General features: G+C 46.8%; 1 protein-coding gene across 2 annotated transcripts in view; it reads left to right on the top strand.

Moving 5' to 3' along the window:
• Uxs1 (UDP-glucuronate decarboxylase 1) overlaps positions 1–14234 on the top strand; it is a 54415-nt gene that overhangs the window by 26349 nt on the left and 13832 nt on the right. For both annotated transcript variants that reach the window (XM_051204242.1, XM_051204241.1), the window contains exons 6-9: positions 1915–2095; positions 6735–6839; positions 8483–8542; positions 12014–12135. In XM_051204242.1, coding sequence (XP_051060199.1) covers positions 1915–2095; positions 6735–6839; positions 8483–8542; positions 12014–12135 — 468 coding nt within the window. The remainder of the gene's footprint in view (positions 1–1914; positions 2096–6734; positions 6840–8482; positions 8543–12013; positions 12136–14234) is intronic.

Genomic DNA, 14234 nt, shown 5'->3' with positions numbered 1-14234 from the left:
TGTCTGTCTTCCTGGGGGGAGCTTTGTAAAGGAGGTACTTCTGCTGGTGTAGTTTCCATTTGAAATGATGGACTCGACGGGGTAAAATTTGCAATTAGAGCATTATAAGGTATGTAGGTCTGCAGGTCTTCTGGCTGCAGAGACACTAGAATACCACAGAGGAGCCCACCCCAGAAGCATTTGCTCAGTGCTATGTGGGGTGTCGGTTGATACAGCGAGGGTTTCTAAGTCTGTAACCATGGGCCTCTTGGGGAAGTATAACAGGGTGAAGCAGCTGAAAATTTGCTAGAGTTGATGGCACCTCTGGCTGGCTGGCAGTCCTCGCTACTCAGAAGGCTGAGGCAGGAAAATCACTCAATGAGGGCCTCCCTGGACTGCAGAGTTCTGGCAACTTGGCAAGACCCTGTCTCAAAAGTGAAAAGAAAAACAGCAAATGAAAGATGGCCATGGACCTGAGTGTTCACAGCTCTGGGGCAGAACATTTGCTTAGCACGTGTGAGGTCCTGGGTTCAATCCCCAGAACCCCCAGGAAGAAGGCATTAAATGAAATGAGCTCTTTACCCCCGAGACAGGTTCTAGAATGTGCCTAGTACTTGATATTTTCCAAGAAATTCATTTTATTATAGATACTGTCCTTCACATAGGTAGAATGTAAGTATATCACTGTAAGAGAATACTTGAAGGTGGGCACTTGTAATTCTCCTGCCTCAGCCTACCCAGCACTAGTAGAGGATAAGGACATCAGTGAGCTGGTTTGCAAGTACAGAAAGAACAGGACAGGATAGTGGTTGCCATCACTATCTTCCCCCTGAGCTGGTACTTTGCATCCCCATCCCCCGTTCTCTGACCAGAAGGAAGCCATCTTGTGCTCACCCTCCACTCCATGGGAATGTTCAGTTTGAGTGAACTGCACGGCACATCTGTGTGGCGATTAGTTAGGATTCGGGAAGCATGTTGCTGCTGGCCCCTTTGGTGCCTCATTGGCTCTGGAGAGGATGCTTCTGTCCCCACTCAGATGTAACCAGGCAGCAGTGGCCCCAATTGCTTATGGCTTTCCTCTAGAACACATACGGTTCTCTCCTGTTCTTAGAACTAACTAGGAAGATGCTAGTTTTGTGTGGCATCTTTTTTTTTTTTTTTTTTTTTAAGTGTAACTGAAATACACACAGTTTTTGGTAGCTAGCCAAGTCCTCTGCACTTTGCTGACACTTTACTAAAGTGATTCTAAACATTAGCTACAGTGGTTTCATAGCTGTGAACCATTGTCCCTCAGTACCCGTAAGGACCCCATGGGCAACAGAATCTGAGGGTGCCTTTTTATGTGGCCCAGGTTGGTATTTGCACAGAACCTGTACCTCCCCTTCTACGCTTTCTATCATCTGTGGACGGCTGTACCCTAACACAGTGCAAATTATGCTCAGTTCTGTGTGATACCAACCATACCATTCAGGGACCGATGCCAAGAAAATCACCCGTGTTCTGTTCAGATACAACCATCATAGACCACACTCCATTTCCAGTCCAGATCCATCCAATCAATGGGTGTGGACCCCGAAGATATGGAAAGGTCAGCTGTCGGTGGACAGTCAGTATTTCACGTGTTTTAAACAGGTGTTTGTATTGTGCAGCTCTACTGATGGAGATGGTTTGAACTGAGTACGTGTGTGTGTGTGTGTGTGTGTGTGTGTGTGTGTGTGTGTGTGTGTGTGTGTGCTCGCTATTCTTCGAAGATAGCCAAGCAGTGTTCAGGTGGTAAGGCCTCTTTGCTCTGGAGTGAGTATGTCAAGATCCTGCCACAAAGCCTGTCATGTGTGTACCTTACCTGCTGCCAGATTTTTAGTTGCACAACAAAGCTGTGTCATCGCTGTTTTTTTTTTTTTTTTTTTTTTTTTTTCTGGGGGTGTCCCAATACAGATCACTGGAGGTGCGGGCTTTGTGGGCTCCCATTTGACTGACAAACTCATGATGGATGGCCATGAGGTGACGGTGGTGGACAACTTCTTCACAGGCAGGAAGAGAAATGTGGAACACTGGATTGGCCATGAGAACTTCGAGCTGATTAACCATGACGTGGTGGAACCCCTCTACATTGAAGGTGATTGCTGTCACTATTTATTTATATATGTGTGTGTGTGTGTGTGTGTGTATATATATATATATATATATATGTATGTATGTATGTATGTTCATTTATTCATTTATTTATTTATTTATTTTCCCTATCATTGTATGTGAGGTGCAGTCCTAGTTTCCGTAAGAAGGGTGGTTATCGTCCACTGTCACGTGGCTTCCCAAGTCTTGAAAGTGGTGTGTGGATGTAGCCTGTGGGACATGTATGGTCTAAATGTTGCGTGTTGAGGTTCTAATCCCTAGGGTGATGGTGCTGGGAAAGGGGGGGGGCTTTGGGGGATGGTCAGTTCATGGGGCTTGCGGTTCCCTCATAAAGGGATTAGTGCCCTTAAACATGTTAAGGTCACTCCCTCACGCTTAGAACACACTGAGGCAGTGAGAAGCTAACCATTTATAGACCCAGAGTGAGTCCTAAGACCCCATCTCTTCAAACACCGCTGCCTTTGACTTCCCAGTCACTAGTAGGCATGGATTTCTTCTGTTTACATGCCAGCAGCATATGGCATTTCACTATAGTAGGCTGAGTGAACTAAGACAGCATCCCTGCTCTCTGATAAAGCCGATGCTTGATGCTTGCATGCCGTTACTTTTAGTATCTTATAGGAAGTTGGCTATTATAAAAGGTCCGTCTATAAAGCTTTGGTTTTATTAGGTGGTTTTATTAGCAAGTACTGTGGACCTTTGGTGTGGGTGGTATATAGAAGCCCTTTGGTTGTCAGGGGTTAGGGGGACCTAACCCATTCTCTTTCTCTGCCTCAGTGTTTGTAATAAAAATGTTTTGTTCTGCTGTACACTGGTGGCATGATATGGCTCCTTCCCAAGGTCCTCAGATCATGAAGCCATCTGATTTTGGATTATAGCCTCTAGAATTGTCAGCCAAAATAACCCTTTTCTCTTGTAAGTTAATTATCCTTGGAATTTTGATACCGTGACATAAGGCTGTGGGGTTTTTGTTGTTGTTTTAGGGCTTTTGTTTGTTTGTTGTTTTGCTTTGTTTGTGACAGGGCGTCCCGAAACTCACTCTGTAGAGCAGGCTGACCTCGAACTCAAAACTCACAGAGATTCACCTGCCTCTGCCTCCTAAATTAAAGGCATGCACCGCCACCACCCAGCCAGGACACTGTTATTACAGCTTTTGAATAATCAGATCTCAGTTTTAAATGTATAAAGCCTTCAGGGTCCCTGGCTACTTTATAAGAGTGTGGTTGGTTGGAGCAGTAGTGGGTGGATGGTGGCTGTCAGGAGATGTCAGTGAGCTCTTCTGCAGGAAGTAGGTCTTTGCATAGGTGATTGAGAAGTACAGTCTGGCTCTCACTTTCAGTGGGGTTGACCTTACAGTAGAACTCCAGGAGGACACAGACCTCCCGGGGAGAAGGGCCTGTGGAGGTCCAGGCCAAGTGCCATTGTGCAGTCTCAGCCCTAAAAAGGAAAATTTTCTCTTGGAGCTTTTGCACATGGACAGCCAGAACCTTGTGCCAGACATCTGGTTTCTGCAACAGTGTGAAAGTAAACATCTGGTGTTTTACCCCTTAGTTATGTTGTATAAGTCTCACCTCTCAGAGGAAATGAGTCCAGGGACCTTAGATAACATTGAAAGCGTCTCCTGAAGGCCTCCATGGTATGCTGGTGAGAACTGCCATCTGGAGACCTAGCATCATGCACGGGAGCTAAGTGCTGTCACACTCCACCTCTCAACCATACAGAAGCCCCAGGCTAGCAGGAGCCTGCTGCAGTCAGTACAGTCCTGCTTGGGTTGTCGGACTCGAGGGCTCCTGCTCCTGTAACCACACCCACCCACCCCTCCCCACCACAACCACCGAATGTACAGTGCAAGCTTCTGCCCGTGAAGAAGTCCGACGAGGCTGTATGTTTCTTCATAAATACCTTGGTTGGAATCTCATCTCCCCCGGTACAACCGTCTAACCGTGAGCCGGAGAAATGGCACTGCATCTCCTTCATGTATAAACAGGCAGGACTGCTCCATGACGTGGACAGCTAAGGAAAAGGTTTCTATTACAGATATGAAAGAGAGAATAAGGGGGGAGTTGTGGGGGAAGACGGGGGGGCGTAGCTGAAATAGCAGGGTTATAAGGAGAATTCATAGTTGGGGGAGCGGCGGTGTGCAGCCCGTGTGCTGGAGGGGTTTGTGTAGGGGAGGAGGTGAGAAGAGCTGGGATGCCAGCATGGACTTTGAAGTGTGTAATGTGATACTGTGTGGGAGCATGGAGGGCAGCGTGTGACATCTCAAGGTGACAGGATTATGTGATGTGCGCGGTGTTTTAAAGCATAGCCGTGGTCCCCCGTCCCCAGTGTCATTTTAAACCAGCTTGGGGTGGCTCATCTTGGGCCAGGACTATAGTTGCTACAGAGCGGATCGGGTGACCTGCCCTCCCTGGGCTTCCTTGTGGGTGGCTGTGCTTGCTGCATCCTAGCAGTAGGGTTCCGCCAAAGTTGCCGCCTAGAACTCAGCTCCAGGTGCAGCAGGACGCTGCCAGATGGCTGTGAACCAACTGCCTGCAAAACACAGACCCGTGTGAGGCAGTCATCCACATACCTGAAAGGCAGCAGGGGAAAGAGGGATAGTCAAGCAGGAGGAACTGCCAGGGGGTAACCTACGGAAGTCGTGGGAGCCAGTGGGAGGTAGCTCACTGCGGCTGGACTTGAGGGGAGTCACAGGAACGATCACCGTCCTTGGTCCTTTGAATGTTGAGACACTGAAGCCGTTTCTCTGCTCTGTAGTGTAAAGCCTGGGTGCCAACCCAAGGGCTCCTCCAGGATTTGGTAATTTTTTTTCCCCCTTCCCATTTCCATCTTCTTCTACCAATAGCAGCAGAAACACATTTTTCACAAGCTCACTTGCATCATTAAGCAAGATCAATCATTTCCCGTTCCGTAACATACTGCACCACGAGCCCAGAAAACATATGACGTGTGCTGTGTGTATACAGGATGGATGGATGGAGTGGGTGAGTTGGTAGGCCACTCCCACCTCCAGCCCGAGTGTTAATGCTGGTTTTTTTAGCGTGCTTTGAACTCACAGCTGACATGTTCTTAGGCTTTTCCTCTGGATGCTGAGTGTTACTAACTTTGTAGCTTTATTTACACCCCAGAGCCAGCTATTAATATTGCTTGAGGCATCTCACATTTGTACTTGCTTGCCCCCAATCTGAAGGTCCCCCTTACTTTTCGGCCAGGAGCCGGGGGTATTGCAGACGCTGTTACATGCGGAATGCATGTGCACAGGGAGACAGGCTCCGGGTTTTCACACAGGTTCTCCTCAACTGGGCCGCTGCACCTAAGTCCTGCTGAAGCAGAGGTCGTGATGTAACCATGCAGGACACCCCTCATCATCTTTCTAGGAAAATCAGGAGGTCCAACCTGTCAGGTGGCAGAAAAATGAAGTCACTGGTTAGCAGCATGAGTGGGGCCAGCCCAAGAGAGATTATTTCTGACTAGGACAGCAGGAAGTTTCCCATACAGTCTGGCCTCAGCGTGAGCCTTGAAGAAGGCAGGGCTGGAGTGATGGGGAGGAGGGCAGCTTACCAGCTTCATGGCTTCCGTTCCATGTCAAGGAAGTGCAGTGGGCTCAGGAGAGAGTCTCTCCCTCTTAGTTCCCTGGCCCCACCCTCTTAGGACAGGGTCTTACATAGCCCAGGCTGACTTCAGCTTGTTCTGTAGCCGAGGTGCACACTGGGAATCCAGGCACTTCAGAGTGAGAGGCAAGGGGAAGAGAAGTTCAAACAAACAAAGGAAACATCAAACTTGTAATGAATCCCAAGCATTTCTGGCAGTACTTGCCCATGTTTCATTGTGCAGCCTCACTATATCCTTGAACCGAACACACAGCATGCACATTTGCACGTGTGCAATGCAATTCCTGCATTGCAGTGACATGCCATGGCCGCTAATGCTCAGATTTGAAACTGTTGTGTATGGACTGTGTTTGTTTCTTTTGCCAAAGGCATTATGTGTGTGTGTGTGTGTTGTGTGTGTGTGTGTGTGTATATGTATATATATGTGTGTGTGTATATATATGTATATATATATATGTATGTATCTACAGCATAGAATTATCAAATACTGTAGGTTGTATTATATTATGGTTTTTTTTTTTTTTTTTTTTTTTTAATGCTCTGTGGGTTGCTAACTTGGAAGTAGCCAGCATTTCTGAATTTTTCTGAACTGTTCTAAGCATACTCTGCACGCTTGCAGGAAGTGATGCTCTCACCATGGATGATTCTAAAGTCAGAATCTCCATCAACTCTGAAAAGCATTGAAGGCAATTATGCCCCATAGCAGCAGTGTCAACCAAGATTTGATTCTTTATGTAAAAGGAAAAAACACATCCATCTCTTCAGTGTAGATTTGCTCTCATTTTCAATAAATGCGGTAATGATGCATAGAGTGTTAGTGTTGGTGTTGTCTGAAGTTGTTAAGGGTGTAGTTAGTGTCTATAGGCAACAGTATATTAGCAAGTAGAATTTTAGCACAAGATAAACCCCCACTGTTGGTTTTCACGATAGTGCCCAAGAGTTCATGTTTAGAAACAAAACCATTTTTTTTTTCCCCTTGGAAATAACACACTTCTCTTTTGTCTCCTTTAGTTGACCAGATTTACCATCTGGCATCTCCAGCCTCCCCCCCGAACTACATGTACAACCCCATCAAGACACTGAAGACTAATACAATTGGAACATTAAACATGTTGGGTCAGTAAGTGGTCCTCTCTCTCTCTCTCTCTCTCTCTCTCTCTCTCTCTCTCTCTCTCTGTCTGTCTGTCTCTCTCTCTCTCTTGGAATATTTTAAGCAATTCCAAACATGCACAGTTGTAAGACTTCCATCCATAGTGTGTATTCTAAGACCCCTGAGATTGCTCAAACTTAAATTGTGTCAAATCCTGTAAGTTAATGCCCTCTGCACCTGGAGTCAGCACTTGAACCCTGTGTGCTAACGTTTACACCAGCAAAGCTAGTTCGTTTCCTTTTTCTTCATAACTACAGACGATTCATCCTTAGCATAGATCTTTACACCCTCAGCATGAAGTTAGGAAGCGCCAGGGTTAAAGGACAGTGATGGGCTTCCCCACTGTGTGTTGGGAGTTTGGGTAAGTTTGGAGCACCCTCCATGTTTGCTTGACCTCACGGTTAGTGATGGCCGAGTTGTTCTTGTGTGGGTGCCGAGTGTAGGAAAGCGGTTTGGGGCAGGACTGAGGATTGTGGTGGCTACATGGCTACATCCTAGAAGGTACTTGTGTGTGGAGCCTGGAAGACAGCAGAAGGATGCAGGTAGTTGCCCAGGTGGGGTATGTAGAAGAGGTGGTAGGCATGCCATTTGGGAAGGTAGGGTGAACAGTAGCATCTTGTCTTGCTATCTACCAGCAGGGTGTTACTTAGTAAAATGTTGCGTAGCTACAAAAGATGCTTCAGAAGAAACAGTCTTCCAGACACTATAGGACTGATGTACATGGAACTCACAGAAATTGTGCAGCATGTGTAGGACCTGCACAGGGTTCAAGCCAAACTGAGAGGGCTCAGTAAACATGAGCTTCCCACTCCTAACCAAGAGGCTATCTCTAGTTGGCATCTACTTGCAAAGGAAAACTTACTTTTCTCCATTAGATTCTCACTGGATATGTTAACCACACTTTAAGGTGGGCCCAAAGCCCAGCAGAGATGATCAACACAAAATGGACACAGTGGTCTTTTTGTAGGTGTTTTGTTTGTTTCATAATGCTTTGTTTGGGTCTTTCACGCCTTAACAGATCCTTTGCTTGTGCATTATGGTTGCCAAAGTTTTGTGTTTGCGTGGGTTTTGTTTTTGAATGGGTATCTGTGTGTGTGTTTCTTATGGTTTCTCTTTCTCTTTTAAAATTCTGGTTTGTTTGCTTTTCCTTTGCCTATTTGTTTTCTAGAGAAAGAAAGAGTTGGGTGGATGGGAAGTTGGGTGGGGGGAAGTGTGGAGAGTTGGGAGGGGAAACCATGATCAGAATATAAAAATAGGTTTTGCAATTAAAAAGACAAAAACCAATGGTGTGAGGTAACATGTTTGGAGCTTAGACTTCAGTGCAAAACTCCTGCAGCCACACTGTGCTCACCAGAGTCTGGCTCTGGCCCTGCTTGGAGCTTCCACTTTTCACCTAGAGGCTGCTCTTTTAAAGAACCCGTTTGCATTTTTATTGTTGCAATGTTTTTTCAATGTTTTCATTGTGGTTCCACAGCAGATGCACTAGAAGTAGATAATTTGGTGGACGTTCAGGCACCTGTAGTACTAAGAAATTACCTAAATTTGCTATACACACACACACACCTGTGTAAGCTGATAGCCTCTCTGATGACTTGTACACTTTCTGCAGGACTGGCAAAGCGCGTGGGTGCCCGTCTGCTCCTGGCCTCCACGTCCGAGGTATACGGAGGTGAGTGGTGGGACCCCTGAATGATGCCCACTGACCCACAGGGCTGTTTGCACCCTGTCTTGGTGGGATGGAGTCAGAGTCCAGGATTCCATTTAGAAGGCCCAACCTGTTGACACAGCTACTCTTTTGATGCCTACTCTTCGAGGCCTGGGTCAGGTAAGCTGTCCAGTAATGAGGTGGAGCTTTTCCGTTGTGCTCTGAGGACACCCCCGAGATTACCAACATGAAGTCGCTTTTCACCCTTTGCTGGCACGTTATTCTCCAGTGAGAGCAGTGAGTGCTGGCTAGCTGGCTGATGATAGCCTGCAGGGTGACCTGAGGGCCAGCTGGTGATAAACACACGCGCCTTGCCTCACCTGTTACAGATTGCTGAAAGAGCCTTTAGTAGATAGTGCCAGCAAACGCCGGGTCCATTTATCCACCCGCCACCTTCACGTAACAGGTTCAGAGGGGAGGCTCACGGCAGGCTGGTTAGGGGCGTGCTAAAAAGTTCTGATCCGAGGGCCGAAAGGAAATAGACCAGCTCACACACGCATTCCTCTCATGGCTCTTTATTCTTTAAAAAGTATTCTTCTCAAAAGCTCTAAGTAAGATTTTCTCCTTAAAATTTCTCTCCTCAAAAGTTCTTTCTCCTAAAGCTCTCCTAAGAAGTTCTCCTTAAAAAAAAAAAAAAAAAAAATCTCTATAAGTTCTTTCTAAAAATTCTCTCTAGGTCCTTCTCACCCCACAAGGCTTCTAGTTTTTATATCCACAGGCACATTTAACAACTCTCTGGCAATAGGGCATGTATATCTCTCAGAGCCAGGAAGGCTGATAGGGCCTTGAGAAAAGCAGGTGTCTCAAGTCTCCCCCTAGACGTGACTTGCAAAATGTGCTGGCAAACGTAAGTCTCAGGGGGGACATGACTTACAGCATGTGCTGCACACTCATTAAAGGGGACTTAGTGCTGTGTCAAAGGGAAAAGCTAAGGCTACGTAGTGTGAGGTCCCGAGGCTGTAGCTCTTACTGCTGATGCCCTGCTGAGAAGGAATTCCTTTGTCTGGAGCCTATTTGAGAATACAAAGTACCCAGTATATATTCTTAGTAACAAATATTCTGGAGTTGACACCTGGAATATTAGTTGCTACTTCTAGAATAAATGGCAAAGGCTCACAGCATTCGTGCATGGTCTCTCCTGAGCTTTTCAACACCGAGGAGCATGGGTCAGGAATAGGGAGGGGGCTGGATTTTCAATTCCTGCTGCAGGGTGTGGAAGAGCCCCCACCTGGTACAGTGAGGCACCAGACCCTGATGTGATGCTTTTTTTTTTTTTTTTTCCTCTCTCTTTTTACGTTATTGTTCTGAACAAGAGAAATGAGGAAGTCAAAGTAAAAAAATTGGGAGAGACCATTTTTGAATTAAGTTTGCCAGGTAGAGAAGCAACACAGCAATAGGAAAATTCTACAGGAAGTAGATGTGACTGCCACGAAAGTGTAACACATCCTCCTCATCTCTGAGGTCCTGGGCAATCAAAGGGCAAAGTAGATGCTCTAGCCCCCACCCGTCCTCTGTCTAAAAGTCACTGTGGCACCTGCCTTCCTCACCAGCATTTATTTGCATATTTGGTAAAGAGCCCATGTCTTTGGGAGTCTTTAGTATGAGGGTAGCATGACTCCCAGGGTTTGGCGCTTTGTCCTGGGTGCTGCCAGTGGGGCATCTGCCTACCCTGGCATCCTCACAGGATGCGGACCAGGAGGGCAAGGTCAGAAAGCTTTTCGTTGTTCCGTCTTTTGAAACAGAACGCAGCCCAGGCTGGGCTCCAGTTTGCTATATGGCCTAGCTAGGCTAGCTTCCAGTTGTGCAGAAATGATAGGCGCTCACTGCCACACCTGACAAAGAATCATTTTTATTAAACCTCCGTGTACATGGTCACATCCTTATGCTGACTTAGAGGAGCCTGAGCACATGTGTGTGTGTGTGTTCCATGTGCATGCGGGTTGAGTTTGTGAAGGGCAGAGAATACTTTGGAGTTGTGGTTCCTCACCTACTCTAGAGTTCACCAAGTATGGTAGGGTTACCTGGCCCTCAGACCCCAGAAATCTACCCGTCTCTGCCTCCTCAATGCTGAGATTACAAAGCTGGTACCACTACGCCCAGCCGTTCTTCTGTTTTAGTGGGTGCTGGGGATAGAACTCTGCCCCTTGTGTTTGCAAAGCGAGTGCTTTACTGCGTTACCTTCCCAGCCCTCGCCCTTTACCCCCAGTACCCCACCCCTGCCCACATGGTTTCTGAAGTGGTTTTTGTGAAGGAGCTTTTTAAGAAGCTTGATGCCCTGGGCATTCCAGCCCAGAATGGTGCCAACAGTGAATGGCTGTGCCTGGCTTCCTCTTGTGCCAGAAATGTATGACCACTGCCTCTGGGATCTGGCTCGTCAGAAGCTAGGGAAAAAGCCTGATCTTGGTCATATCTTTGTGAACGTGAATCATTAGTTTTCTTTCTCAGGGACTTTTGCCTTAGACCTCTTGTCTTGTGGATAACTTGCCTCTCACTGGGGGAATTATTACTCACAGAATCAAGCCCCACTCTACACTGTACAGGACTGCAGACTCATAGCCTGAAGGCCTGGCCACTCACAATCCATGTGCCAAGGGTCCACCCGTGCATTCTCCTCTTCCTTATCCTGGCAAGTCTGGGGTCAAGCCATGTGCAAAATAAATCAGCTGTGGGTTTTTAACACAGTTGCTTATGGTTTTGTCTAAATTTCTGGGGAGAGAGTTATAGCAACATTTTATAGTATGGTTGGATACACATATGTAGGAAGTTTTGGTATACTGGATGAAATAGATATGAATTCACATTCTACAAATGCATCAGTTAAATAGTTTGTTATTTGGTTGTTTTAAATAGTTTTATTCCTTGGATACACCTTAAAGTATCGATTTATTTATGCAGTAAAAAAGCAAGGATGGGGAATTATCTCTGCAAGTGGATGCTATGCCCCACCCAGTACCTGCCCCACACAGGGGCCAGGATTGTCCATGTCATGAGCCTCGGATTTATTGGACAGAAGGCCGGTGTGAATGAAAACCATGGTGCTTAACAGAGAGGCTGTTTCAGACCCTTGCTATGAGGGTCTGCTTTATCCTAACTGCATGCCTTATAAGACTGTGCCGTGTATCTTCCACGTAGCTTGTGTCACAATCTGAACGTTAAGCACAACTTAGGGAATTAACATAATTCCGGGAATAGAGGGAAGACAGCGTTAAGAGGCTTTGACCATCTGCTTTTTAATGTGAGCTGCCGTCGTGACTTCCTGAGTCAGAAAGAATACCAGGAAGCCCGGGAACTGAGGGAAGGTGGGCAGAACACTGAGCTTCTGTCTCACGCTTCTCTCGCCTTTAATGTTCACCTCAGCCCACTGTAAATAGTAATGAACCGGGAGCTGGGTGGGGGAGGAAAAATGAAGCCTCCTTTTCTCGTGCTTACTTATAGATCCTGAGGTCCACCCTCAAAGTGAAGACTACTGGGGCCACGTGAATCCCATAGGACCCCGGGCCTGCTACGACGAGGGTAAACGTGTCGCGGAGACCATGTGCTACGCCTACATGAAGCAGGTATTGGTCTAGACTCACGCTGGGGCTGTAGGCACATGCGAAGCACAAGCACTCTCTGTACAGGAAAAACCCCAGGGCCGGTCACAACTGCCAGTGGGTGTTGGAAAGCCTGGGAGTCCATCGTTGCAGAGGGATGTCATTGCCAACCGTTTCTACATATGCCCTTGTGGGAGGGCTGGGAACTGCATGCTTCCCTAGTGCCGTATTGCCCATCGGTAGCTGACATCTGTCTCTTTTTGAAGGCCTCCTAGTTGGTGTGATTTATTTTTATTACTTATTTATTATATTCGTGCGTTTATGTTCTTGTGTATGGGCACATGTGCGCACCATGCAGGTGCACTTTGGTGGAGATATGGCGTGCTTGCAAGTCACTTGGCCTTGCTGGCCAGCCTGTTCCAGGAACCCTGTTTCCTCCTTGCCATGCCCATCTGGTTTTGATAATGGATTTGGATGTGTGACCTTCATCCTTGTGTAGCATGGCACTTCACCTGCGAGCCAGCTCCCTAGCCATGGTAGACTTTTTTGTTTTAAATCATCGTTCCAGTCACCTATTAATTATAGAAGGGAATTGCTGGTTGCTCTAATACGGACCTCTAGGACTGGTTATAGTCTACTGTCCTCTCCTGCATATCTCGCTACTCACTGTTACACTGGGTGCGTCCATCATGGGTGTTTCATATCACACACAGACCAAGAGGCCAAGATTCCCTTGCTGGCTCCGGCATAACATGAGTTGGAGATGGCTGGGCACTCAACCTCTTGCCTCTGACCTCTGATGTGGGCTTACGGGTTTTCCCTGTAGCGTTGGGCAGAGCAGCAAAAGGAATGTTGTGTGGCCAGGTGAGGTCGTGGCCATGCATTTTCTCACTGAATTTGTTCTGTGCTTACACCATCACTCTCTGGTCCTCAGGAACTCTTTTTTTTTTTTTAATTGAAGCAGGGCATGCTGGGAAATAACCAATGGGTATGGAATGTAGTTTCAGGATGTGCTGTCTACTTCCTGCCAGTGGCCAAGAGCAGAGGGCTATATGGGAGTACCTGGTACCAGAGTGTAGAAACAAGGCTTGATCACCCCACCCCACCCCCATCTACCTGTTAATAATTGTCTTTTTATCAGGGGTCTACATGGTGTGTAAATAAATCTAATATAAGGAATGAAAATGTAAACAAGATAAACAGAAGTCTGGATAGCCTTTTTTTTTTTTTTTTTTTTTTTTTTTTTTTTATTAAATAAAACTTGGCCTTTCCTTAAGGATTTTCTTCCAAGACTCTCATAATTAGTGAAATTCCCTAATACATTCAAGTCCTATTTCTTTTAGGATATCAAAGGGCAGGGCAGAGCATCCTCCATGAATAGTTTGAACTTGTCAGGGAGGAACTAGTTTGCTGCTTCTGTGTGCCCGTGGGATGGAGATTTCATAACGTGGGGGCTCGCCCTCGGGCTGTGGTCAGGTCTCAGGGTACATTTTCACTCCAAGCCCCCTGTGAGTCTGCCTCTGAAGTCATGGCCCACCCACGCTCTGAGCTGAGTCTGCGTAACAGGCCACCATTCATAGAACCGCAGACCAACAGAGCAGAAAAAGAACCCAGAAGTCATCTGGGGCAATGACCTTGAGGGCATGGCTTTCATTTATTTTTTGGGCATTAGCATACTAGTCGCTATGTATATTACACTTAAATTGAAAGAAAACAAGCAGCCAAGCCAGCCCAATGTTGCATGGGTGAAACTGGCTCTAGAGGGCTTGCTGTGTTTGCTGGCCCTGGCCTCGTTCCCAGGGTCCCCGCTGCCCACATCCTGCTCCCCCACATAGGCAACTGCAGTGTGGTTTACACTCCCTCCTGGTTTCGCAGTGGTGTCAGGATAACCTGACGCAAAGCATCCATAAGAGGGTCCACTTGTTAATGTAGTCGTCCCCTGTTACTTTTGAAGGACTTAAATACTTCAAAGACCCCCAGCTGGTATCTGAAGCTGGAAGTGCAGGAGTCTGTCCATGTTACACTCTTTCTGGACGTACATAACTGTGATAAAAATTTAATACGTGAGTTAGGCATATTAAGAGGTGCCTTACTATGCAAAACAAAATATACCAGTGTATCAG

Source organism: Phodopus roborovskii, unplaced genomic scaffold (genome assembly GCF_943737965.1).
Source record: "Phodopus roborovskii unplaced genomic scaffold, PHOROB, whole genome shotgun sequence".
Classification (NCBI taxonomy): Eukaryota; Metazoa; Chordata; class Mammalia; order Rodentia; family Cricetidae; genus Phodopus; species Phodopus roborovskii.
This window is presented reverse-complemented; position numbering and strand designations above follow the sequence as displayed.